General features: G+C 41.1%; 1 protein-coding gene across 1 annotated transcript; it reads right to left on the reverse strand.

Annotated features, from left to right (window-relative positions):
- Window positions 1–5,094: 5,094 nt before the first annotated feature.
- On the reverse strand, window positions 5,095–9,741 carry NANOG (Nanog homeobox; the record flags this gene model as incomplete). Its single annotated transcript, XM_081249112.1, has 4 exons — window positions 5,095–5,631; window positions 5,778–5,864; window positions 7,189–7,457; window positions 9,591–9,741. The coding sequence occupies 4 exons, from the start codon at window positions 9,739–9,741 to the stop codon at window positions 5,095–5,097; spliced, it is 1,044 nt and encodes a 347-aa protein (XP_081105238.1).
- Window positions 9,742–24,182: the final 14,441 nt, after the last annotated feature.

Raw genomic sequence — 24,182 nt, forward strand, 5'->3', positions numbered from 1 at the left:
AGGACACTCTCTCCCAGGACCACAGGGTAGACATCAACCACCCAGGAACTGGGAAGCCCTTAAGGAGAAGCTCGCCACCAGCTGCTGCTTTTCAATCTGGTTTCACTTCAACCTCACACAGAGGAATCTATTCAAATGCCTACATTTCGGTCAGACTAACTTCCTGTGCCAGAACCTTTTGTCGGCCCCAACTGCTTCTTTATCTAACAAATTCCCTTTATCTCCCACTTGAGGCAAAGCTCTCTGGGCCCCGGGAGGCATGCAGTATTTACTAAAGGCCCTCCCCCCTTTCCTGCCTCATCTCACAGTCGTCTGCCTTTACCTTTGGGTCTCAAAGTCATGGCGTTTTTTTCCCTGTAGACACCAAGTTTTCTGGATAGTAGGATTATTCAGAACAGGATGAAATTTGTCCTTTACCCTGAGAATTGGGTGCTTGAAATTCACTAAGCAAAATCTATACTCCTCCCACTTCTGGGCTTTGAATCCAGACGGGAATTCAGAAGACCCAGGCAAATTCAACCAAGTGTGCCTCTTTTCTTCAGTCACAAACTGAAATGGAGATGCAAGCTGAAAATCAAGACAATGTGAATTTTAAAAGCTAAAATATAATAAAGTAAAATATGACATTGGAAGTAACATCCACCTCCTTTAGGGAGGAGGATGAAGAGAGCAAGATTTTCAAAAGGGATGTGGAAAGATGAGAGGCTGGCAGGTGACTTTATAATTTCCTGTTTCACCTTATTTCCTTCTATTAATTATACTTATATACTTGGTAATCCCGTGACCAAAAGCAAGGATAACTGAAAGACTTTAAATTGCTATCGTTAACAGCAACATAATTTGTAATGGCAAATAAAACAGAAACAAATTATGTGTAATATTATACAGCAATTAGCATGAGTCAATATAGCAATTAAATTCATTGATGGGGAAAGATACATGCTTACCTGAGTTTCACTCTTTTCTTCATTATCAGAAATGTTTTGATAGAGAATATTTAAGGAAGAAACTATTTCAACCTCGGCTAAAACATTTAATAAGGAAAATAGGGAATCTTAATGTTCTTGAATGTAGTTGTCAATTTTTAACATTTATCTAAATTATCTCAGATAGATCTCTAAATTTTGACATGCAAAGAGGCTGAAAAGTGTAATGCCAAGTGGAAAAAAAAAGGCTTTCAGAAGAGGAATGTATGGTTTAATCCTGTTACAATGTATTAACAGCCCATTAAAATTGACATGTAAAAACCACCCATATTACATATACTAAAACACCTATAGGAATATACTAAATTGCTAATGTTTACTAGATTCACTTCATTATGTATTTCTCTGTTGCTTAAATTAGTTTTTAAGAGTAAGATTCTTTTAATTTGCAATCAAAATGTCCAGTTATTGATTGATTGATTGATTGATTGTACGCGGGCCTCTCACTGTTGTGGCCTCTCCCGTTGCGGAGCCTGCTCCGGACATGCAGGCTCCATGGCATGTGGCATCTTCCCGGCATGTGGGATCTTCCCGGACCGGGGCACGAACCTGTGTCCCCTGCATCGGCAGGCAGACTGTCAACTACTGCGCCACCAGGGAAGCCCAAAATGTCCAGTCTTTTAAAAAGACTTTTTAAAGACTTTCTTGGGGGGACTTCCCTGTGGCCCAGTGGTTAAGAATCCGCCTGCCAATGCAGGGGACCCGGGTTCGAGCCCTGGTCCGGGAAGATCCCACATGCCGTGGAGCAACTAGGCCCCCGTGCCACAACTACTGAGCCCGTGTGCCACAACTACTGTAGCCCGTGCACCTAGAGCCCGTGCTCCGCAACAAGAGAAGCCACCGCAGTGAGAAGCCCCCGCTCGCTACAGCTAGAGAAAGCCCACACACAGCAACGAAGACACAACGCAGCCCAAAATAAACAAATATATATAAAAAAATTTAAAAATAAAAACTTTCTTTGGTGGTTGTGGATTTTACTATCCTGCCGCCTTAGGTTTTTTACCTTTAATACCTATTGGGGATAAGAAACAATAGATGAGGGACTTCCCTGACAGTCCAGTGGTTTGACTTTGCCTTCCAATCAATGCAGGGGGTGCAGGTTCAGTCCCTGGTCAGGGAGCTAAGAATCCCACATGCCTCAGGGCCCAAACACCAAAACATAAAACAGAAGCAATATTGTAACAAATTCAATAAAGACTTTAAAAATGGTTCACATTAAAGAAAAATCTAAAAAAAAAAAAAAAAGAAACAATAGATGAATGGCATTTCTGTAAATGGCTAATTTCCAAAAGCAAATAAAATGATGAACATCAGAAATCCATCTCTCTCTGCTTTCTTTTCAATTTTTTTCCCTTTTTCTGCCTTCTGTTACTTGCTTCCTTTCTTCTCCAGTATCCAGCACAATGCTTTAAACATAACAGGTACTCCTTTCTGCCACTCTAATAAAATCCTCCTGAATTAGCTGTTCCTTGCCTATTCCCAGTGTCTTATAGCTGCACTTAATCCAAAGCAAAGACAAGGTTGTAAAACATTGGAACATGGCACAGCTCAGAATTGGAGAGCTAACATTGCAGTTTCCTGGGTTCTATCTCACTTTATAGTAGCTATTTTCCCCAAAGTTTCCAGGCTCTGGTTCACCATTTAGTTATTTCCTCAAATTTGTTGTCAGTTCATCTTGTGAAGTAGTTTAGAGCCAACCAAGAATTCTGGAAATATTAAAGTGACATCTTAAAGAAAAAATTCTACTTTAATCTCTTCTAAGAATTTTTCCTTCACTCATGCATCTAAAATGTAAGAAAAGCCAGGTGGTAGCAACAGTGATAATCCTGATTTTTTTTAAAAGTCACACTCAAATCTACTTGATTACAAGACTAAAAAGTGCTGACAGTGATTTCATGTAGCACAATCAATGCTTTCTGTTTCCATTCTCTGTCTGCCACTCAAAAAGAATACGGTGTTGAACTTAGATCTTGGCAGAAATTAGTTATCCCTGACTTCCTCTTTAGTCAAATGTCTAAACTCATTGGGTCTGATAGTATTATAGAGCAACATTGGAAAACTGAGGGGAGCCACGAGGGAAATGACTAAGAAAACCGCTCTGGTTATTCTCAGCATCTCTGCTGCTGCAGCAAGTTGGAGGTTTCCATGGAGCAAGAAGGCAGAGTGAGGAATTAAAGGCTCCCAATCAGATCGACTTGGGGCAAGCCAGGATGGGAAAAGGACAGTTAAAAAAAGGGTTAGGGCTTCCGCTGGTGGCGCAGTGGTTGAGAGTCCGCCTGCTGATGCAGGGCACACGGGTTCGTGCCCCGGTCCGGGAAGATCCCACATGCCGCGGAGCGGCCGGGCCCGTGAGCCATGGCCACTGAGCCTGCGCGTCCGGAGCCTGTGCTCCACAACAGGAGAGGCCACAACAGTGAGAGGCCCGCGTGCCGCAAAAAAAAAAAGAGTTAGTATCAAGCATAGCTCCTTCTAAGGTGAGAACAGTTTACCTGAAAAAAAGATAAAATTCTATTCCAAATCAGCCTTAGAATTTACTTATATATTGGTCTATGATGCAATTTTTTAAAAAAAATTGTAAACATTAATAGATTCATATATTAAAACAATGCATTAAGTTGTGCTTTGGGGGGACTTCCCTGGCGGTCCATTGGTAAAGACTCTGCGCTTCCACTGCAGGGGGCGCGGGTACAAACCCTCGTCAGGGAACTAAGATCCCATTGGCCATGCAGCGTGGCCCCCCACCAAAAAAAAACAAGAACACAAAACAAAACAAAAAACCTGTGCTTTGTAGCTGGTCTACACATTTAAACAGTGTCCTAAAAAATAAAAGCTGTCATTTAAAAATAAGCTTATTTCGGGACTTCCCTGGCGGTCCAGTGGGTAAGAGACACAGCGCTTCCACTGCAGGGGGCCCGGGGTTCGATCCCTGGTTGGGGAACTAGATCTCTCGCAAGCATGCCACAACTAAGGAGCCTGCCTGCTGCAAGTAAGAGTCCGAATGCTGCAACGAAGATCCCACGTTCTGCAACTAAGACCTGGTGCAGCCAAAAAAAAAAAAGAAAAGAAAAAGAAAGCCTATTTCAACATAGCTTTTTCTAGCAGAAGAGCAGTCACAGAACCTTTCATATGTGAGTTACAGGGGGAGATTCTAATTCGTCCACCTTTCCCCCTCCCTCCATCAGCTCCCTCTACCTTCCATTATTTTGCCTCGCCACTGGCTGCTCTTCATTTAGCCTCTTTACAAACCTAAGAACTCTTGTTTATCACTTCTTTGCCCCCCATCTTCCAGATGTGGCACTCTTCTTTAACTGCAAACAACCACAGATTTTATTGTTTCAACATTACACACACGAGGAGGAAATAAGTTTGTTCAGGTTTAATTAGTCATCTAGTATTGTATACTTGGTTACCTTTCCTTTACTCACTTCTAAGATAGTAGTCTCCCAGATGGCTAAAAGATTAACTTCTTCCCCCCATATCAAAAACTAGTCCCATGTTTAGATTTTTACTCATTGAGAATCACTGGGTGAAATCAGGGGAGAGACAACTAAATGTAAAATGGGTAATTTTTTTATTTATTGGTACTTATAAACGAACCAGCCAACTGGTAGTATTATGATGTGGACAAATCAAGACATCTTTCTACGAATACTAGAGTGGTAGAAAAAATTAGGCATTGTAGTAAAATAGCAAAAAGGTGTAGAGGAAATCAATGAAGCACATTGTAGCTTAACCCTTCACCTTAACAGCTGAGGTTCTTAACAAGTAAAGCCTCCCTATCCCAGAAAATATGAAGAATCCTTCATCACACATCTTTGTACTTTTGCTCCCTATTCTTGAGGTTAGGTTCTAGATCCTAAAGATATCCAAAAAATAGTATTATAACCTAGTTATCTATAGCCGCCAGTCATCTTTTATCATGTTGTCCGTAGAAGCCAATGCTTCTGAAACCTCTTTGATTAGACACCAATCATACACCCCCAAATTGACACAAAAGGCACAATGAAAAGCAGCTTATCAAGGCAGAGAGAGACGTAATTGTAAAAGAAAAATTCTAGGGAAGTAATACAGTCACAGCTCAAATTGAGATTGAATAATACAGCCATCGTTACAAATCTTCAGGCTGTATGTTCAGAGAGTTATTGGGGAATAAATCCATGATTTGCTGTTGGGAATTGAAATACTTAGCAGTTTGCTGTATTGTGTTATAGCTTTCCCCAGCAGTTTCCAAGGTGGCCTCCAAATCACTGACAGGAGAATTTTGCTGGAACTGGATCTGGGGCTGCAGGAATTCCTCAACATAGTTGTTGAATTGATTGTTCGAAGTCTGGTTATTCCAGGCTTGGGGGCACCAGGTCTGACTGTTCCAGCTCTGGTTGCTCCAGGACTGACTGTTCCAGCTCTCGTTGCTCCAGGACTGACTGTTCCAGCTCTCGTTGCTCCAGGTCTGACTGTTCCAGCTCTCGTTGCTCCAGGTCTGACTGTTCCAGCTCTCGTTGCTCCAGGACTGACTGTTCCAGCTCTGGTTGCTCCAAGTTGGGTTATTCGAGGTCTGGTTACTCCACATGGGCAGGTTTCCGGAAGAGTTCGCCAGGCATTCTTGGTGGTAGGAATAGAAGCCCGGGTATTCTGTAGTTGCTGGGCCCTTTTGAAAGAGAAGGATGGATTAACTGAAAAGGTACAAGGAAAATCAGAATTGTCTGAAGTTGGGATTGCATGCTTCAGCAGTGGATACAAATCTATCTAAAAAGTCCTTGTTAGGGAAGAGCAGAAAAATAAGTTTCCTGTTACCTGAGTCACAGTGTTGCTATTACTCAGCCAGTTGTTTTTCTGCCACCTCTTACATTTCATTCTCTGGTTCTGGAACCAGGTCTTAACCTGCAGGGAAAAGGTAACAGGAAAACACAAAATACTAGTAATGCAGGATGCACTGGGATCAAAGAATATTAAGTTTTTGTTTGTTTGCTTTTTCCAATAGCTACAACTATCTCAAACTCGGAACAAAATTTTAACTTCTAGAGTCCTTTCTTTTTTTTTTTTTTTTTTTTTGCTGTACGTGGGCCTCTCACTGTTGTGGCCTCTCCCTTTGCGGAGCACAGGCACCGGACATGCAGGCTCAGCGGCCATGGCTCACAGGCCCAGCCTCTCCACGGCATGTGGGATCTTCCTGGACCGGGGCACGAACCCATGTCCCCTGCATCGGCAGGCGGACTCTCAACCACTGCGCCATCAGGGAAGCCCTAGAGTCCTTTCTTAAACCTTCAATCTGTGAGTGAATTTCAAGCCCCTCAAGTCAGTGGGCTACTTTATGTTTAATAAACATAACCAGATAGAACAGAACACACCACAAGTCTGCTACTAACTAGGAAGTTCACATTTAAATGTCTACCCACGCCATTAGCCACAGTTAAAGGTAATTTGTTTGCAATAAAAAGCCCACCTCCATATAAGCACATTTACAGTTAATGTGATAATGGTATTTTAATTCAGGAATTATGAAACATACCACAAGGACAACTATTTAGAAAATATCAAATTATATTGCAGCACAGAATAAACTAAACTTTGCAGATGGTTTGTAAACTCTGAGTTATAAAATGAGATCAGAGAGGTAGAAGAATATATATATATAATGAGATCATGGAATAGGACTTTCCAAGTATGGCGCCAGTAACTGAATAAAATGGCCAATAAATATATGAAAAATGATTAACAGATAAAAACAAAGCATACAATTTTAAGTTTAATAAGAACAAGTGTTGGCTAGGGACTCTTCTAACTCGGAAGATAGGGGGGTATATTCTTCCTTTTTTTAAGGAAAATTGGAAACATTTTCACAATTTTGGTTTGTGCAACAAGGGAAGTGGTTAAATAAATTAGGACACATTGGGAGAGGGGGTGGGGGAGGGATGGACTGGGAGTTTGGGATTAGCAGATGTAAACTGTTTCATGTCGGATGAATAAACAAGGTCCTACTGTAGAGCACAGGGAACTATACTCAATATCCTGTGATAAACCGTAATGGAAAAGAATATAAAGAAAAGAATGTCCAAAAAAATGGACACATTGCCACAAAACACCTTACAAAGGGTTCCATTTTCATATTAAAAGTTAACTTGTTTGTAGGGGTGCATAAACAGAGTACATAGAAATTAACCTTGTTTCTTATTTCTTGTTGTATCAAACAAGAAAACAACCATACCTGTTTGTAGCTAAGGTTCAGGATGTTGGAAAGTTCTTGCATTTGCTGGAGGCTGAGGTATTTCTGCCTCTGAAATCTGTCATTGAGCACACACAGCTGCGTCTGAGAGAACACGGTTCTGGTCTTCTGCTTCTTGACCAGGACCTTCTCTTCCTTCTTCTCTTTGCTCTTGTCTGCGGCCGTGGCCAGTAGTTTTCCTCTGGGGCTTGTGGAAGAATCAGGACTGTCCTGAATAAGCAGATCCATGGAGAAGGAAGGAAGAGGAGAGACTGTTGGGAACAAAATGACACTTTTCTCTAAAGCTTCAAATATGGAAAGTTTATTGTTTTCAAAGCACTATTAAAGTCCTCAGAGCTAGATAATAAGTAATAACTTTATTTTTAAGTAATCCTGAACACTTCGCTAACCTTTGCACAAATGCCATTTTGCATGTCATGGACGTGGCTAATACCTATTGCTGGGAAGCGGAGGGGGACTCAGACCTCTTCTTTCTGCCCATCAAAGCTCAGGAGCCCACACCCTGGCTGTTCTCAAAGGTCTGAATCATCATTTGACTCCCACCTTTGTGTCCTTCCGTAACTTCCTTTATGTACCTTAATCATCACCTACTTAATTTTTTTTTTTGGTGGAGCCGTGTGGCTTGGGGGAAATCTCAGTTCCCTGACCAGGGATTGAACATGGGCCACGGCAGTGAAAGCGATGAATCCTAACCACTAGACCACCAGGGAACTCCCACGTACTTAATTTTGGAACAGATGATCCAGGTTCTGGGGACCCTATAAAATCAAGTTTGCTACCCGGTCTTAATACCAAGACTGTCAGGAAATGTGAATTCTGATAAAGCTCCTGTTTCAACCCAGACTTTGGGATTTCATCTCCAAAATTATTCCTCCCTCATGGTTTCTTTGTTTGTTTTGGCAATTGGGCTAAGCTGATCATAGGTTTTTTTGGTGGTTTTTTGACTGAAGTATAGTTGCTGTACGTTATATAAATACAGGTGTACAATATAGTGATTTACAATTTTTTAAGGTTATACTTCATTTATAGTTATTATAAAATACTTGTCACATTCCCCGTGTTGTACAGTATATCTCATGGTGTTTCTTTCACTGATTAAAATGAGGTAACAGAAATAAAAAATTTAAAAACAAAATGAGGTAACATAAAAAATTGTCTAGCACAGGGCCTGGCATATATTATTGACTTTGTAACTAAAAATTTATTTCCTGTATTACTTAGATTTATTTGCACAGACGTATTCCCAGTGCTTAACTCCAATTCTACCCTAGTCGTGGAATAAATGGACAGGCTTTAAAAGGCAAAAGACTTCACAATTTCACAAGTAGATCTAAGAAGGAAAGTCCTCAGCTAATGAATAGAAATGGAGCATGTCTTAAAAATGATCTATAGAGACTTGCACTTGGCTTGCTAGGAGGACATGTCCATTGCTCATTCCTGAGCTATTTGTCTCACAATCCAGCGCTGTAGCTGTATTTTCAACATTTGAAATTATAAAAGGACATTAACACAAAATTTGGAAAAACAGGGTAACATTAAAATCCAACACTCAAATATAAGTTATTTTGTTTATTTATTCCTTTCTCCACAACTTACTTCTATGGTTGTAATCATAAATGTAAACAGACTTTAAGCTATTTTATGCCATAAATGTTAAAAATAGCATCCCTGGGTAAAGGTTGGTCTACCTTCTCATTTCTAACAACTACTGCCAAATTGATTTCCAAAATAGTTTGTGCCATTTTTACAATATCCCGAGCACCTCTCACACCCAAAATTACCAATTAGAAGCCTAAATATTAACAGTATAGAATTCAAAGCCAAACTAGATTTCAAATCTGAGCTCTCGCCACTTTGACTGTCAGTATATTAAACCTTTTGGAATCATCCACCATAAAATGGGGTGAACACTTCCTCGGGATTTAGGAGACTTGAACATAGCAGGTGCTTACAAACTCAGCTGCCCAATTATGTCCACACATCCAGAGGTTAGGGGAAGAGCCAACCGCTACTGTAGTAGAAAGGTAAAACATTTCCAAAAGGTGCGTTTCATATACGTTAAGATTTACACATCTGTTTGTCACCTCACATGTGCGTTTCCACAGTGCCTACACACATAAGTTCTCAAATACACCGGGTACAGTTGAATGGCCGAGTCCCGTGTCCCGCGTCTCTCCGTCCACAGCTCTTATCGCCCGGAACATTGGGGAAAGGGCATGACCCCATCAAGTTACCGTTGGAAAAGAGGTGTCGAGAGGATTAATAGATAATGACACCTGCTTATATTGATGGGCTCAAGAGGGAAACAGATAACCCTTACCCTCTTTCCTTCTTTCCCTTTCCCTGAAGGAACTTAGCCTCTCAAGGATTCAGTATTTTCTTACCAGTCTCCATGTCGTGGGTCTCAGCAGATGACATGTGCAAGGACACATAATTTTCTTCAGGCCCATAGATCTCAGGCATTGGTGAAGATTCCCTCGAATTGGATGCTTCGGGGCCACACAGGCTTTGGGGATAAGCTGGGTCCACACTCATGTTGTTGAATTGAAGGAGAGGGAGAAAACCAAAGAGCTAGATAGATGGTAGGAAAAATCCAGGCTTAAGAAGCTAGGTAGAAGAGCTTAGAGAAAGGTGAAGATCTCCAAGTGTAAAAGTATTAAAAACATGGGATGAAGGGATGTCACCTGTGTGGTAACAGAAGCCTACCAGCCCAATGTAGGAAAATGACAAAAAAATTTGTGGAGGCTCTAGACTTATAAGTAAGGCTCAGCCATACTTCGACCCGCCCCTCCTGGCAGGCCCACGCCCACACACGCCCTTGCGAATTCCCAGTTAATCCTGTCTGCCAGCCTTACCAAGGCCATTGTAATGCAAAAGAGAGCTGCTGAGTAGCCTAGACTGGGTGGGGAACTGGAAAACTGGGACCCCGGAACCTGGAAACAAAATAAACCCAGCAATGAAGTACTTCTAGGTTCACCCTGCTTCCACCTTTTAAAATCAAAGATGCACTTCCAGTTCCTGGGGCCCAGCTAAGGTGGTCGAAATCCCCACTAGGACAATTAATCCCCTTGACTTGAGACCCCTTAGGGTCTCAAAATCAGGCTAGTTATGAAGAAATTTCAACAAGCTCCTTTTTCCTCTTTGGTTCACTCTAAGGTCACAATAAAACACATACTGAATGTTAGTTAAGGCATCGTTTGATGTTAAAAAATAGTACTTGTTTTCAACTCCCACCTAAGTTCTTTCTTGTTTTTTTTTTAGCTTTCAGAAAAGCAAGTCTTTTCAGCAGGACAAAAGCCAGAGGAAAAGACCTGCGGACCTAAGACCCTGGGTGCCGGGTTAGCCATACATAAGGCATTACTATGGAGGATTTTAAATTTGTTTTTATACACATATTACTGGATAGAATCTTGGCTCAGCCACTTTAATAAGTCTCAGTTTCCTCATCTATAAATAGGGGCAAAAGTACTTTCTCTGTGTTGTAAGAATCAAGGAAAGTAAAGTGCTAAATACTCATTTGACACGTCAGTGATCTACAGATGTGGCTGTTAATAGAAATTCTTTCAGGATCCTATATCCATGACCTCTAAATTTGAAATTACCTTTTTGTTGTGATTTTTATTTTAATCTAGAGAACTTGAAATCTAACATTGTGTGATAGAATGAAAGCACCACCTTCTTATTTTACCTGGGACATTACTGGACTCCTAGATATAAAATAATAAAATTTATTGACCTGTAAACGAACCCAATGGAAAACAGGGAGAAAAAGAACGTTCTCTAGGCAGGTGATATTCCTGTAATGGACTTGCCAGAGCAAATGCGACAGATTCATTTTAGAACCAGTGTTTGCCCTCCTGTCTATTCCTCCTTCCCAAGCAGTCATCTTCTTGTCTTTTTTCCCCTCTGGCTCTTTCTTTAGTTAGCTTTTCCTTCTCTGGCCTGGCAATCCAGTCAGGCCCTTCAACTCCACTCCATCCTCATTCTCGTCGTCTTCTTCTTTTTTGGGGGGGGGGAGGGGTTTGTTTCCCAAAGGAACAGTTTTTATATTGGGTTCCAGCACTAACATATTTATGGACAAAAGTATAACAATCTACGGTTTTCAATTTTCCTCCCCATTCCCAAATTCAACATTCAGGAATTCTAAGATTTTTTTTCTTCTTTCCCAATCTCCTATCCCCAAAAGTAAACCCTTAGCAAATTGCAATTTTATATTTTCCTAAGATACAGTTCTTGACTAATCCTCCCATGCACTCTGCTGCTCTGGTCTCCACCTGTGGGCTTTGCTCCCACGTAAGCTGATTTTTGCTCATAATTCAAAGATGCCACCTTGCAAGCTCAGGAGTATTGCCAGGTCCACACAAGGGGACGAAATTCTATGTAATCTTTTCTTTGTCTTCTCAGACCATCATTCTGGATGGGAAAAAGAGTTTGGAAGAGGGGAGTCAAGGAGAGTGTGGGTGGAATACATTGTGCTTCAGGCAGATAGCCTCTGTCTCATTAGAAATAGAATATGATTTTTTTTAAAAAGGGAATGTGAGGGACTTCCCTGGAGGTCCAGTGGTTAAGACTCTGCGCTTCCACTGCAGGGGGCATGGGCTCCATCCCTGGCCCGGGAACGCCGTGCTGCGTGGCCAAAAAAGAAAAAAAAAAAAAAAAGGAATGTGAGAATGTGAGGTGATGGATGTTAACTAAACTGATTGTGGTGATGATTTTGCAACACACACACACACACACATATATATATATCAAATTACGTTGTACACCTTGAACTAATACAACATTGTATGTCAATTACATCTCAATAAAATGGGGAAAATAAATTTAAAAGGGGGAAACTAGGTTTCCTGGCTCTCAACCAGCACTGTTTGGTAAATGGGGGCAGTCAAGGACACCAAATACTTTGGTTTGCCTGCAGCTCTCTAAACTGCAGGTATGGGAAGTTTTGTTTTTTGCTGATGGGAATCTTTGCATGAAAGCCTGAGACGAATTCACCCCATCCCCCCACCTGGGCCCCATTGTATCTAAGGTAAGCGCCTCCGGAGAGAAAGACCAAAGGGCAGGGGGCTGGTGGCTGGAAGGCAGGCTTACTACATTCTTTGTCCAGGAAAGCAATTTGAATAAGGCTGAGAGTACCTCGGAAGCTGTCAGAGACCCTGGGTTTGTTGGGGTGCGCTGGGTGGGTGGAGGAGGGGTGTGTTATAGGGGGCTCGGGTCCAGAGCCTTAACTGCAAAAAGTGACTCAGTGAAGTCCGGATTGTAAATTTTATTGTTCTAAGAGCAGCAACTGAGAAGAAGGAAAAAAAAAAGCTGAATATGAGAAAGGAGAAACATTTTACAGATATGATTTACTCTTTATGTATGGATAAGAAATGCAGCTTGGGCCACACAGTCTTTTAAGAGAGCAGGCACTGCTAACTTTGCATTTGTCAAGGATAAGGGGGCGGTAGCAATCATCACAAGTATCAACACAGACTTTCACCGCCCCCCAGTTCTCAGGCTTGGGGTATACAGCAAACATGTGGAATTATAAAATTTATTATTGATTTATTAATGGTGGAATTATTGAATTTATTATTGGTGGATCATTGCTTTTACTCTTCACCCCATTATCCACTTGAGTTTATCTGAGTATGCCCAAACTGGTAGGCATTCACTTGTTTTCTTTTTGTTTAATTCTTGTGTAAGTTTATGCTCCTATTTCTCCCTTCTTTACGTTGTTTCACTCTACCTAACAAACCCATTCGATAAGTAACAGTTTCTTGTCGATATACATATACACAAGTGTGTATATATTTTAGTGATATAACAAACATTGATGGGCCAGGAAATATTTATTTGTCGCTGGTTCAACTAATGGTAAAGGAGTGCCTAGCATGTGCCCGAGAGGAAAAAAATAAATAAATGTCATCTCTACTTCTGAGGAGCTAACAGTTTCATAGAGTAGTCAAAATAGACCAAAAAAACAATTACAATGTTGTGCGATAAGTATTGAAAACCAACCAACCAAACAAACAAACAATGCCAGGAGGTATACAAGAGATGCTAACAGAGAATAAACAAGGAAGATGGGAGTAGGGGAAGGGAGCCAGGGAAGACTTCTTGGAGGATCTTAAGTTGAGCTGAGATAGGAAAATGTTGAGAGGATAAGGAAGGGAATTCCAGCAAATGAACAATTTGGGCAAAGGCATTAGAGAAAATGATGGGTTTCAATACTGTCACTTAACATGGCTCGAAGGCAGGGTGCAGTGGAAGGGATTGTGAGAGAAAATGACAGAACTCATCTATAGTGAGCTCTTGCTGTATGTAAGGCACTGTTGTGTCAGTGTTGTAGCCACGTTAATTAGCATCTAGCCCAGTGTCTGATATGTAGTATGTTTGAGCTTTGTGCTTTTAATAAATAAATAAATACAGATGGAGATGTTTAATAAGTCCTTGGAAATTAGAGTTGAGAGACCACAGGAATAGTAAAAAAAAAAAAAAAAAAAAAAAACCAAACAAAAAACTAAGTTTTGAATTAAATCTCTTCCTCTCATTAGTTTACACTTTCCTGGTGTTCCTTTTACTAACCTGGTGGTTCTCTGTCTCCTTTCGGGTTCTTCCTCACCCCTATATCTAAAAATTAGAGTGTACCCAAGTTTAGTTCTCAAACCTCTACCTATACTCACTACCTTGGTGATCTCAGCCTATCTTATGACTTTATTTTATTTTATTTGGCCACGAGGCTTGCAGGATCTTAGTTCCCTGACCAGGGATTGAACCCTTGCCCTCGGCAGTGAAAGCATGGAGTCCTGAGGACTGGACCACCAGGGAATTCTATCTTATGACTTTAAATACCATCTATCAATATAGGCTTTTGTCTTTCACATGTGTGTCTTTACCCCAGACCTATTTACCAAACTCAAGTCTCTATCTATCCAACTGCCTACTTAACATCTCCACTTGAACTTCTAGTAGGCATCACAAAATTAATATTTCCCAAACCAAACTCTCAGTGTTTCTCTTTACACAGGCTCCTCCTCTAGTCTTCTCCATCTCCTCTAGTCTTCTCCATCTCCATCTTTGAGCACAAAGCTCAAACATAATTAACGTGGCCACAACACTGACACAACAGTGCCTTACATACAGCAAGAGCTCACTATAGATGAGTTCTGTCATTTTCTCTCACAATCCTTTCCACTGCACCCTGCCTTCGAGCCATGTTAAGTGACAGTATTGAAACCCATCATTTTCTCTAATACCTTTGCCCAGTGTATGAAAATTCCATCCTTCTAGTCACTCAGGGCAAAATCCTAAAGGCATCTTTGTTGACTAATGCCATCAAAATATAGAAGAATCTAATTGCTTCTTTCTTTTAATTTTTTTTTCTCCCCATGTTTCCTTTTTCCACTGTTTGAGAGAGTTTTTGTTTGTTTGTTTGTTTGTCTTGCGGTACGCGGGCCTCTCACTGTTGTGGCCTCTCCCGTTGCGGAGCATAGGCTCCGGACGCGCAGGCTCAGCGGCCACGGCTCACGGGCCCAGCCACTCCGCGGCATGTGGGATCTTCCCGGACCGGGGCACGAACTCATGTCCCCTGCATCGGCAGGCGGACTCTCAGCCACTGCGCCACCAGGGAAGCCCATTGAGAGAGTTTTTGATCATCACATGGACTAGGGCATAGAAAATCAGGAGAGTAGCGAGAAATGGTTATTTCTCATAAAGAACATGCATTTATCTGTTACTGCCTGCGTCACAGGAGAGCTGGGGGCTTGAATGACCTGCGTCCTCTGGCAAAAGAGTAAGCTCACATTGGCATGTGTGCTAGCCCCAGCTGCACTTGACCTTTTCTAAGTATCTCCAAGGCTACAGCCCTCCCCAAACCACCATCTGTCGCTTGGATTATTCCAATAGCCTCCCAGCTAGTCTTCCTGTTTGCACCCTAGCCTTCAGGCTATAATCTAGTCTCCACGTATTGGCCAGAATGATTTTTTTTTTTTAAAGACATGTCACATGAAGCTATTCCTTTGCCCACAGTCCTCCTTTAGTTTTCTCACATTCAGAGTAACAAGTCAATATACTGAATTACAGAAGCCCTCTTCTGGCCTTGTACTTGACCTCTGTCTTGTGTTCTTGTGTTCTCCCTCATCCCCACAAAACTGGCCTCCCTTTCCTGATACTGGAACAAACCAGGAAACCTCCAGAATCACGGCTTTTGCCCCTGATCAGTTCCTCCCCCAGAATTATAACCAGCTTGATCTCTCCCTTCCTTTAAATCTTTAATTTTCCATTTCCAATTATGTCTCCCCCACCCTATCCTCCACTTGACTTTTCTTCATAATACTTGTCATCATCTTGCATAATGTATATTCTTTCTATCTATCTATTCTATCTATCTATCTATCTATCTATCTATCTATCTATCTATCTATCTATCTTCTATCTATCTGTCATCATCTATTTCCCACTACCACTAAAATATAAATTCTGTGAGGGCAGTTATTTAAATTTTTGTCTGTTTTTTTTTTAGTATAGTATTTCCAGCTCTAGAAGAGTGTGGTCCATAGGCCAGCATCATCAGCATCTCTTGGGAGTTGCTGGGATGTAAATGGATGGGCTTTACGTCAGAATTGCTGAATAGGAATCTCTGGTAGGGGTGACTAGGAGTCTTTGTTTAAAAAGTTCTCCAGGTGAATCTTTGGCAAGCAGTTGTTTGAGAAGGACTGTTAACAGAACAGTAATAGGCAACAGTAGATGCTCTCGATCAGATCATTGTGTGTTAATGAAGGAATGGGTTTAAAAAGATCTAGGACTTTGTAAGTAAATAGAGGGTAGGAGCCATTTCCTAACATTTAAATATTAAATTGCACTTCAATGTGGTATTCAAAATAACCCTTAAAAAACAACAATGATCTTTGCCTCAGGTTCCCTAAACTGAATTCAATGACCTTGGAACTCTCGGAAAAGAGCTGACTTTTAATTTGCAACAAATAATCCTTCTGGCTCCTCTGGGAGATTACTCTTAAATTACTTGTGTTGTAAAAATGAACCATACAACCACCAAAAGTGCTGGATTAGAGATTACAAATGGAATTACACAGTATATTCTTCACTTACTTTGCCTGTTACAAGAGCACAAACACACCTTTTTTTTCCCCAAAAAGAGGCTTCTTACCTAGTAGACAATGTGATAAACCCTCAAAATGTATCTATCATCCCACTTAAGTTAATTACTCATGCCCAATTTTGTTTCAATGACCTTGCCATGAGTACAAGTTTGGAAGTCCAATAAAAGATTCACTTAACAGGAAATTATGTGACACATCGTTGACTCCTTTTTCCAACGTCTGAACCTTCATGTAGTTAAGAATAACTCTGTCATGATCATTTCATTTCCTAACACTTCACCAGTCTGTCCCCTGGATGTTCTGTACCACCCGCTTTACCCTAACTCCGGAGCACCCACTGTGCTCCAGAATGATTTATCTTCAGTTCAACCATATTATCCCTCTGCTTAAGTCTTCTCTAAATAAGCTCACAGCCTGCTCTCTGCCTGCCTCTCAAGCCAATTTCAAGCTTTGGCAAGTTGCTCAACCCAAGCAAACCCTTCTGTCCTGAATGCTTTTCTCCCCTCTCTTTGGTTGGTTCATTTTTAGTCTTTCAAGACTCAGATCAGGTGTCACCTGCTCTAGTCTCCCTTCTCCAGTGACTTAGGTGCTTCTCTTCTGTACCTAACTCCTCCCACGGCAGCTGTCACTTTGCACTTTAGTGATAGTTTTTTTTTGTATTTGGATTCTGGCTGGAATAATAACTCCTTGAGAGCCTGGTTTGTAACTATAACCTAGTGCAATGCTAGTCAGCGAATGGTCCCGCTTTCTGACCACATCAGTGTCATCTGGGAGCTTGTCAGAAATGCAAATTCTTGGGCTGGGTGCTACCCCAGATTTACTGAATCAGAGTCTGGGAGTGGAGCCCAGGAATCTGTCTTTTAAGAATCTCTGATTCTTGTGTGCCCTAAAATTTGAGGAGCACTGGTTTAGAATACAGTGCTTGGCAGTAGGGAAAAAAATCTCAATGCATATTTATTAAGTTAATAAATCAGCTCCAGTGGCTAAAACACTGATATTCAGAAAATTGGAAAATTACAAGAACTCTCAAAAAACAGAAAAACAAAAAAAACCCAAATTTCTTCCTTGTGGTTCTGATTTGGATTCGTCAGATCTTACTCTAACTAAAGGCTTTTGATATGCAAGGACTAAATTATTCTGCATCCCAAATTCTAACGTCTCCTAGTGGCGAGTTCGGAAGGGGAAACCATCAAATCAAATTGTCAGAATCCTGACCCTGTGCAACACTATTGACACCACAGCATAACTCCCTTCCCCACCCTACCCTCAGGGGATCCTTGACCCCAAGTAAAAATGGATTTTTTTCACCCCCATAAGGTCTAGCCCCCAGGGAAGGGAGGACCCTTAGGAATGTCTACCAAAGTTTAGCAAATGTATGCAGTTGCTCTGGAACCAGGTGGTATTATTGACCCAGAAGAGAATAAGCTTCCCAGTTTCTCAGTAGGTGTTAGAGAATGAGGAAGGAGAAGTTTAAAAAGTAGGCGATTGTGGAGGAGTTTGAGGAGGGTGATGGTGATGCTGGTGATGCTGGTGATGCTGGTGGGGGTGGAATAAGGGAAACAATCCAGCACCTTAGTTGTTCCTCTAGTTGACTGGTGTTGGGATGAAATAAAGCTGTTAAACCCTAACAATACTGCATCTAAATATTGTACTTAGAATATTTCAGGACACCAGAGTATTCCAATATTATAAAGAAGTGACAGGAAGAGGGAACAAGAGGTTCCTGCCTCCTGGGAGTAAATAAGTTCATCTAAAGAGAGAAGTCAAAGCTAGGGCAAATAGCAGGGCGTTGAAAAAGGAATTCAAATTTAAGGAAGTATTCTTTTTTTAACCATTTTTTATTGACATATAGTTAATTTACTATGTTGTGTTAGTTTCAGGTGTACAGCAAAATGATTCAGTTACACATATTTGTATATATATTCTTTTTCAGGTTCTTTTCCATTATAGGTTATTACAAGATATTGAGTATAGTTCCCTATGCTATACAGTAGGTCCTTGTAGTTTATCTATTTTATATATAGTAGTGTATATATGTTAATCCCAAACTCTTAATTTATCTTCCCATGCCCCTGCTGTCCTGTTTGGTAACCATAAGTTTGTTTTCTGTCTGTGGGTCTGTTTCTGTTTCGTAAATGAGTTCATTTGTGTCATTTTTTAGATTCCACATATAAATGATATCATATGGTAACATTCTTTTTTAAATTCCAGTTGAGAAATAATGTACAGTGAAGTGACCAAATCTCAAGTTGTACAGCATAATGAATTTTTACTGATGCATAGAACTCAAGTAACAACCACCCAGATGAAGAAAGAAGGCATTTCCTGCACCCCAGCGGGCCAGCTTGCATTTTTGTTAGAGGCCCAGGAATCTCCAAATCCAAGTTCCTTAGACCTTTGTCAGATTCTTTTGTGTTTCAGACATGGACTCACACAGCCTGAATTTGAATCCCCTTTCCACCCACTGGTTATGTAACCAGTAGTTTCACATTTCTATGCCTCAGTTTCTTTCATGTACATAAAAAGTAAATGACATAATACATACCAACTCATCAGAAAGGTATGTTGGGGCCCAGGGTGGGCTGCCCCAAAATGCGCCTCAACGGCATATTGATTATTTTGAATTAAACTTACTTAAGACACGATCAATGCAAGAAGGACACTCTGACCCTCCCCTCTGTCTCCCTGGAAGCAAGAAATAAATCTCTTATGTGAAAGGTGCACTCCCCACAAATGCAGGTAGAAGTCCACTGTCATCCTCAGAAATAGGGGATTCTGACCAAGAAGCCGGTGTAAGCAAACCTTGTTACTTCTTTTTTTTTTAATTTTTAAATTAAATTAAATTAATTTATTTATACAGCAGGTTCTTATTAGTTATCCATTTTATACATATTAGTGTATATATGTCAATCCCAATCTCCCAATTCATCACACCACCACCACCCCCGAACCTTGTTACTTCTTTAATTTACTACCCCAATTCCAAACTATGTTTAGATTTTTCACTAATTTAGCTCCCAAAATCTGAGTTTCTTGGTCCTGTCAATTCTTCACAAATCTATTGTTTAAAAAGTAAAAAAGCTGCTTGCTTTGGCCACTTCTTAGGTCCTATTTCTATGAGACCTCCATGCTAACTATTAAGATTTCTTTCTTTTTCTAAAATAAAAAGAATTTTTAGTCCAGCCATGAGAACTCAAGAGGGTTATAGAGGGGGAAATTTCCCAACAGGTACATGGAATGTTGTAAGTGCTCAGTAAAGGTAAGCTATTATTATTTTCTCTATGTATGCTATATTTTGGAAAATCCATGAATTCATTCACTCAACAAATACTTATGAAGCATCTCTGAAGTGTCAGATGCTGGAAGAAAGAAATAGATTATGCATGCTTCCCAGTACCAAAGTTTTTATAGTGTAATATGAAGAAGCCATGCAGACAAATGAGTGTATTAAAGTGTTACTGGATTAAACTGGATTGAAGTGTTACTGCATTAAAGTGTTACTGGAACTGTGGTATAAATATGTGTGAGACAGGCAGGAGTACAAAGGAGGGACGTCTCTTGGAGGGAAGAGAGTTCAGAATATCATAAAAGTGGTACTTGAATTCAAGCTTGGTAGCTGAGCAAGGAGTAAGAGAAAAGGCAGCAGGCATGAAAAAGCCTGACATCTACTGGGTACTATGCAGAGTTTGGTGCAAGTATGGACAGAGGTGATGCTACAATTAGTATACAGATAAGAGTGAGATTATACAAGCCTGTGTCATGTTAAAGAGTTTGGATCTTATTCTTTTTTTATATATATAAATTTATTTATTTATTTTTGGCTGCTTTGGGTCTTTATTGCTGCGTGTGGGTTTTCCCTAGTTGCGGCGAGCGGGGGGATACTCTGTTGCGGTGCGCAGGCTTCTTATTGCCGTGGTTTCTCTTGTTGAGGAGCACGGCCTCTAGGTGCACGGGCTTCAGTAGTTGCAGCACGCAGGCTCAGTAGTTGTGGCTCGCGGGCTTTAGAGCGCAGACTCAGTAGTTGTGGCACACAGGCTTACATGTGGGATCTTCCCAGACCAGGGCTCAAACCTGTGTCCCCTGCATTGGCAGGTGGATTCTTAACCACTGCGCCACCAGGGAAGTCCCCAGTCATTCAATTTTGAATTACAAGCAGAGAAGTAATTAAATTTTAGATATGTTTATTTTTTTAAGGAATATATTACACAAATTTATAATGAATTTTTATTGGAGTATAATTGATTTATAATGTGTTAGTTTCAGGTGTACAGCAAAGTGAATCAGTTATACATATATATATGTCCACTCTTTTTAGATTCTTTTCCCATAGAGGCCATTACAGAGTATTGAGTAGAGTTCCCTGTGCTATACAGTAGGTCCTTATTAGTTATCTATTTTATATATAGTAGTGTGTATGTGTCAATCCCAATCTCCCAATTTATGCCTCTCCGCACCCCCTGTAACAATAAGTTTGCTTTCTACATCTGTGACTCTATTTCTGTTTTGTAAATAAGTTAATTTGTTCTTCTTTTTTTTTTTTTTAGATTCCACATATAAGTGATATCATATGGTATTTGTCTTTCTCTGTCTGACTTACTTCACTCAGCATGACAACCTCTAAGTCCATCCATGTCGCTGCAAATGGCATTATTTTGTTCTCCAGGTATATTTAGACTGATGTACCTGAAATACATCTAGATGTTGTTAGGATAAGGGATGAAACTCTTGAGAGAGGTCTCATCTCATAGAGATTTAGTGTGTTCATAGTGTTCCACTGGTAGTTGAAGCTGTGAAATCAACCAGAGTGAACAGGTAGAACAGGGTTGTAAACTCAGACATCTTAGGGACCAAGCAGACAGGGTGTAAGAAGACATTTGATGGTGAAAACTTGACAGAGATTTGAGTGTTAAAAATAACTCACTTTCCCTTTAATTTTTATATAATGGCAAAATAAACATTTCAATAGCAAAGATATTTGGCAAATTTCTCTTGGATTGGAGGGGAGATAGGGAGTCCAGGAGACAACAGGGTGTAGTGGGGACTAGGATGATGTCAGGGATGGAGGTTATGAATGGGTTTAGCAACATGGACTTCCATTCACCAAGACTGACTTGTCTATAGCCACTCCTGTGTGCTCCATCTGCCAGCAGCAAAGACCAATACTTTGTCCCCAGTATGGCACCATTCCCCGGGGTGGGTGGTCAGCCGTCTACCTGGTGGCAGGCTGATTACATTGGACCACTTCTGTTTTGGAAGAGAGAGCACTTTGTTCTTACTGGAATAGACACTTACTCTGGATATGGATCTACCTTCCTTGTATGCAGTGATTCAGCCAAAACTATCATCTGTGGACTTATAGAATGCATTATGCACCATCGTGGTATCTACACAGCATTGCTTCTGTCTGAGGAGCCCACTTCATTGCAAATGAAGTGCTGCAGTGAGCCCAGGCTTATGGAATTGACTGAACTCACAATGTTTCCCATCATCCTAAAGTAGTTGGCTTGATATTACTACTGTAGGGGGAACAGCCTCGGGACTTCCCTGGTGGTCCAGTGATCAAGACTTTGCTCTTCTACTGCAGGGGGCACGGGTTTGATCCCTGGTTGGGGAACTAAGATCCCACATGCCACGCGGTGCATCCAGAAGAAAAGGGGGGGCTTTTAGAAGACTTAGTTATAGTGCCAGCTAGGTGGCAGTACCTTTCAGGCCTGGGGCAACGTCGTCCTCCAGGAGGGCTGTATGTGCTCTAAATCGGCATCCAATACATGGTCATGTTTCTCCCATAGCTAGGATATACAAGTCCAGGAATCCAGGGGTTAGAAATGGGAGTGGCATTGCCTACTCTTATTGTATTGATACACTAGCAAAATTTTTGCTTTCAGTCACCAAGACCTTATGCTCTGCTGATCTAGAAGTCATGCCGTGTGGTTAAAGTCAATAGAAAACTACAACAGCCCAAGCTAAACAGGACTACTACTGGCCCAGACTCTTCTTCAGGAATGAAGGCTTGAGTCATTCCATTAGGCAGAGAATCACTAGAGCTGAAGTGCGTGCTGAGGGCAAAGGGAATATGTTCTAGTCTTTTAGCAAGTTTGATGATTAAAATACAATATTGTTGTCTATAATCACTATAGTATGCATTAGATCTCTGTATACTACTTTTTTTTTTAAATTTATTTTTGGCTGCGTTGGGTCTTCGTTGCTGCAAGCGGGCTTTCTCTAGTTGCGGCGAGCGGGGGCTACTTTTCGTTGTGGTGCACAGGCTTCTCGTTGCAGTGGCTTCTCTTGTTGTGGAGCACGGCTCTAGGCACACAGGCTTCAGTAGTTGTGGCACGCGGGCTCAGTAGTTGTGGCTCACGGGCTCTAGAGTGCAGGGTCAGTAGTTGTGGCACATGGGTTTAGTTGCTCTGAGGCATGTGGGATCTTCCTGGACCAGGGCTTGAACCCGTGTCCCCTGCATTGGCAGGCGGATTCTTAACCATTGCGCCACCAGGGAGGCCCCCTGTAGACTACTTTTGGCATGCAAAGGAAATATGGAATGCGTAGTGGAAGAAAGTAGTATTTATTCCTACTTCTTATGACCATGTGACCATGTGACCAGTTGCCGAAACAGACTGTAATTGTCATGAGTATTTCTTCCCTTTTTGGTTACTGTATTAGTCTGCTTGGGCTGTCATAACAGAATACCACAGATTTAGTCACTTAGACAACAAAGATTCATTTTCTCACAGTTCTGGAGGCTGGAAGTCCAAGATCAAGGTACTGGTGAGGTTGGCTTCTGGTGAGAACTCTCTTCGAGCGTGTAGATGGCTGCCTTCTTGGTGTGCCCTCACATGGCCTTTCCTCTGTGTGTGTGCACTCATGGTATCTCTTCCTCTTACAAGGACATTAGTCCTATTAGATTCACACCCTACCTTATCATCTCATTTAACCTTATTTACTTCCTTAAAGGACCTATCTGGGGACTTCCCTGGTGGTCCAGTGTTTAAGATTCTGAGCTTCTACTACAGGGGGCATGGGTTCCATCACTGGTCGGGGAACTAAGATCCTGCATGCTGCACGGTGCAGCAAAAAAAAGAAAAAAAAAAACCTATCTGACACATAGTCACATTGTGAGTTAGGGCCACAATGCAAGAGGTTGAGGAGAACATAATTCAGTCCATAGCAGTTACAAATGTGTGTGTGTGTAGCAAATATTTTTGTTTGCATCCTTCTCTGATCCCCGTATCATCTAACATAGATGTATTGATAATAATTAACTTTATTTTATTTTATTTTTTAGCCACACCGCGAAGCATGTGGAACTTCCCCCGACCCGGGATTGAACCCATGCCCCTGCAGTGGAAGCGGAGTCTTAACTACTGGACAGCCAGGCAAGTCCGATAATAATTAACTGTACATCATAGTATTTAAGATACAGTGTATCAAGGAGAAGAGTAAACATCACCCACACTTTGTATTTTCTTACTGGGAAAGGGCACGTTTTTGGTTGTACACAGGATAGTTGTGTTACGTTAGGTAGAAATATGACTTTGCTATTTTTTTTACTTGGAGATTAAATATGGTTTAAGGAGATGTGTATGGGTGTCGTGTTGACAGGGGATGAGCTATGACGCTTGATTTTATGTGTCAACTTGGCTAGTCAAAATAGTACCGTTATTCAATGAAACATTACTCTGGGTGTTGCTGTGAAAGTATTTTGTAGATGCAGTTAACATCTGCCATTAGCTGACTTTATGTAAAAGAACATTATTCGTACTAATGTGGGTGGGCTTCATCCAATCAGTTTAAAAGGCTTAAGCAAAATAGAGGTTTTCCCGAAGAAGAAATTCCACCTGTGGACTGCAGCTTCAGCTCCTACCTGAGAGC

Source organism: Mesoplodon bidens (assembly GCF_964165515.1).
Source record: "Mesoplodon bidens genome assembly, chromosome: 11".
Classification (NCBI taxonomy): Eukaryota; Metazoa; Chordata; class Mammalia; order Artiodactyla; family Ziphiidae; genus Mesoplodon; species Mesoplodon bidens.